At 53.0% G+C, this 2,500-nt stretch overlaps 1 protein-coding gene across 5 annotated transcripts in view; it reads right to left on the bottom strand.

Annotated features, from left to right (window-relative positions):
- LOC143115381 (ral GTPase-activating protein subunit beta-like) overlaps window positions 1-2,500 on the bottom strand; it is a 47,299-nt gene that overhangs the window by 44,580 nt on the left and 219 nt on the right. For all 5 annotated transcript variants that reach the window (XR_012985087.1, XM_076277368.1, XM_076277369.1 and 2 more), the window contains exons 1-3: window positions 2,485-2,500; window positions 1,300-1,489; window positions 362-564 (exon numbers count right to left, since the gene is read on the bottom strand). The exon at window positions 2,485-2,500 is cut by the window's right edge and continues 219 nt beyond it. Coding sequence is in view for 4 of the 5 variants with exons in the window: in XM_076277368.1 (XP_076133483.1) it covers window positions 362-564; window positions 1,300-1,470 (374 nt within the window). In the remaining variant the exon portion in view is untranslated. The remainder of the gene's footprint in view (window positions 1-361; window positions 565-1,299; window positions 1,490-2,484) is intronic.

A 2,500-nucleotide genomic window follows, 5' to 3' on the forward strand; every position in this document is an offset into this window, starting at 1 on the left:
CAGGTTGTAGAGGTGTGTGAGGATGGTCTGGAATGTGTGTGTGTGTGTGTGTGTGTGTGTGTGTGTGTGTGTGTGTGTGTGTGTGTGTGTGTGTGTGTGTGTGTGTGTGTGTGTGTGTGTGTGTGTACCGTGCCAGGAACAGGTTGTAGAGGTGTGTCAGGATGGTCTGGAATGTGTGTGTGTGTGTGTGTGTGTGTGTGTGTACCGTGCCAGGAACAGGTTGTAGAGGTGTGTGAGGATGGTCTGGAATGTGTGTGTGTGTGTGTGTGTGTGTGTGTACCGTGCCAGGAACAGGTTGTAGAGGTGTGTGAGGATGGTCTGGAATGTGTGTGTGTGTGTGTGTGTGTGTGTGTGTGTGTACCGTGCCAGGAACAGGTTGTAGAGGTGTGTGAGGATGGTCTGGACGTAGCGGTCTGGCTCCTTGACCAGCGGTGGGGGGGTGGAGTCTCTGGGCGCCACTAGCACCATCATCCAATCAGTGTACACTTCCACACACAAGCGCACCGTTTCCATGTCAACCGGTGGGGTCAGCCCAAAACACAGCACCTCCATCGTCCATTTCACCTGCAACAAGACAATCCACATTAAGCCCACGGTAGTGTGTGTGTGTGAGTGTGCATGTAACCTGCGTTGTGTTGAACCTGCGCGATTCAGCCCTGCACACGCCCGGACTCGAACCCGCGAACAGCAGCACCTCGGATCGGGAGGCAAGCGTGCTAACAATTGAGCCAATAGCCCAGGCTACTGGCTCGCATGCCAGCAGCACTCTTGAGGCGTCGGGGAGTGAGGTTTACCAACGTTCCACAAGCACAGCTAAGCTAGCTGGCATCCGGTCATCTTCTTGTGTGAGTGTGTGTGTGCTCACCTCCTTGTCGGTCCTGAGGGTGCTGGTGGAGGCCTTGAGTGTGTGTGTGTGTGTGTGTGTGTGTGTGTGTGTGTGTGTGTGCTCACCTCCTTGTCGGTCCTGAGGGTGCTGGTGGAGGCCTTGAGTGTGTGTGTGTGTGTGTGTGTGTGTGTGTGTGCTCACCTCCTTGTCGGTCCTGAGGGTGCTAGTGGAGGACTTGAGTGTGTGTGTGTGTGTGTGTGTGTGTGTGTGTGTGTGTGTGTGTGTGTGTGCTCACCTCCTTGTCGGTCCTGAGGGTGCTGGTGGAGGCCTTGAGTGTGTGTGTGTGTGTGTGTGTGTGTGTGTGTGTGTGTGTGTGTGTGTGCTCACCTCCTTGTCGGTCCTGAGGGTGCTGGTGGAGGCCTTGAGTGTGTGTGTGTGTGTGTGTGTGTGTGTGTGTGTGTGTGTGTGCTCACCTCCTTGTCGGTCCTGAGGGTGCTGGTGGAGGCCTTGAGTGTGGCCCCTAGAGGGGTGAGCAGGATGGCAGCCACATCCTGCCCCACTGCGGGGGGGTACGAGTGCAGCACGCTCAGATGCCCCCCCCCACCCTGGAACTCCAGCTGCAGAGAACGCCACTCCGAATACATCCCCACAGTCGACACGCACCTACACACACACACACACACACACACACACACACACACACAACAGATCAGTTACATGCATAGAGATCAATTTTACACACATACACGTTTTACATCTACAGATCAGTTACAAACACATACACACACAAGATCTGTATGTAATGAATGTAATGCACAATTCAAAAATGTAAAACATAATCAGAAGAGTGACTGCAACTACCACAGTGGATACACTTGATTAGCACCTTGCAGTAAATCAGCTGACAGCTGCTACGCAGCCCGGGACTGGGCACCAGAGATCATGCGCAGATGACAGATTATCTGACTGCTGGTACCACGCGCTGCATGTCGACAAACACAACTGGTTTAGTCACCCTGCACACAGCTGGTCCCGGAAGCACGAAAATCCTATTAAAGATGCGGAAGTGGGAAAGCCGGATAATACACTCCAGTACTATCAACCCGTAGAAAACAGCCTTGGAATTAAATTACCGGTCGAACAGACGGACTGTGGGTCCCCGCTGGTTTGCCCAGCGCTGTTGATGCATGTCAGCGGTAGACAGCGCTCAGCGCGGGGGGGTATGCGCAAGAATGAATGGGCTTCTGCTGTGATATTCTACTGACGAGAGAGCACACCCTCCATCACACATAACACACGCATTTCCCATTTCCCATAACTGGGATTCGCTTCGAGGTTTAGGCAACTTCATGTCCACCACAGCCCCTCCAGAGTCTAAGGCTCTCTCCCCTAGCCTAACGTTACTACCTGCGTTACGTTATCCAGCTTGGCTTTATACGGACGTGTGCCGCAGAAGCCATCCTGCAAGCTGGCCAAACACATCTGCACAGGAATGTAGAAGAAACTAGGTCCGTTTGATGAGTGCACGGTCTTGTTATCTTAAATGGACACTGACATTAGCTCCAGGCCGCAATACAGAACTGATCAGAGAGGAATATTAAGTGAATGGCGAGCTGGCGTTACGGTCAGATATCTATCGTTAGCTAACTCAACGTTACCTGCTCGAAGGGGCTG

The sequence above is a fragment of the Alosa pseudoharengus genome, unplaced genomic scaffold, assembly GCF_046254945.1.
Source record: "Alosa pseudoharengus isolate Yale_2024_CS ecotype anadromous, Long Island Sound unplaced genomic scaffold, YU_APseudo_1.1 YU_APseudo_1.1_scf_9, whole genome shotgun sequence".
Classification (NCBI taxonomy): domain Eukaryota; kingdom Metazoa; phylum Chordata; class Actinopteri; order Clupeiformes; family Clupeidae; genus Alosa; species Alosa pseudoharengus.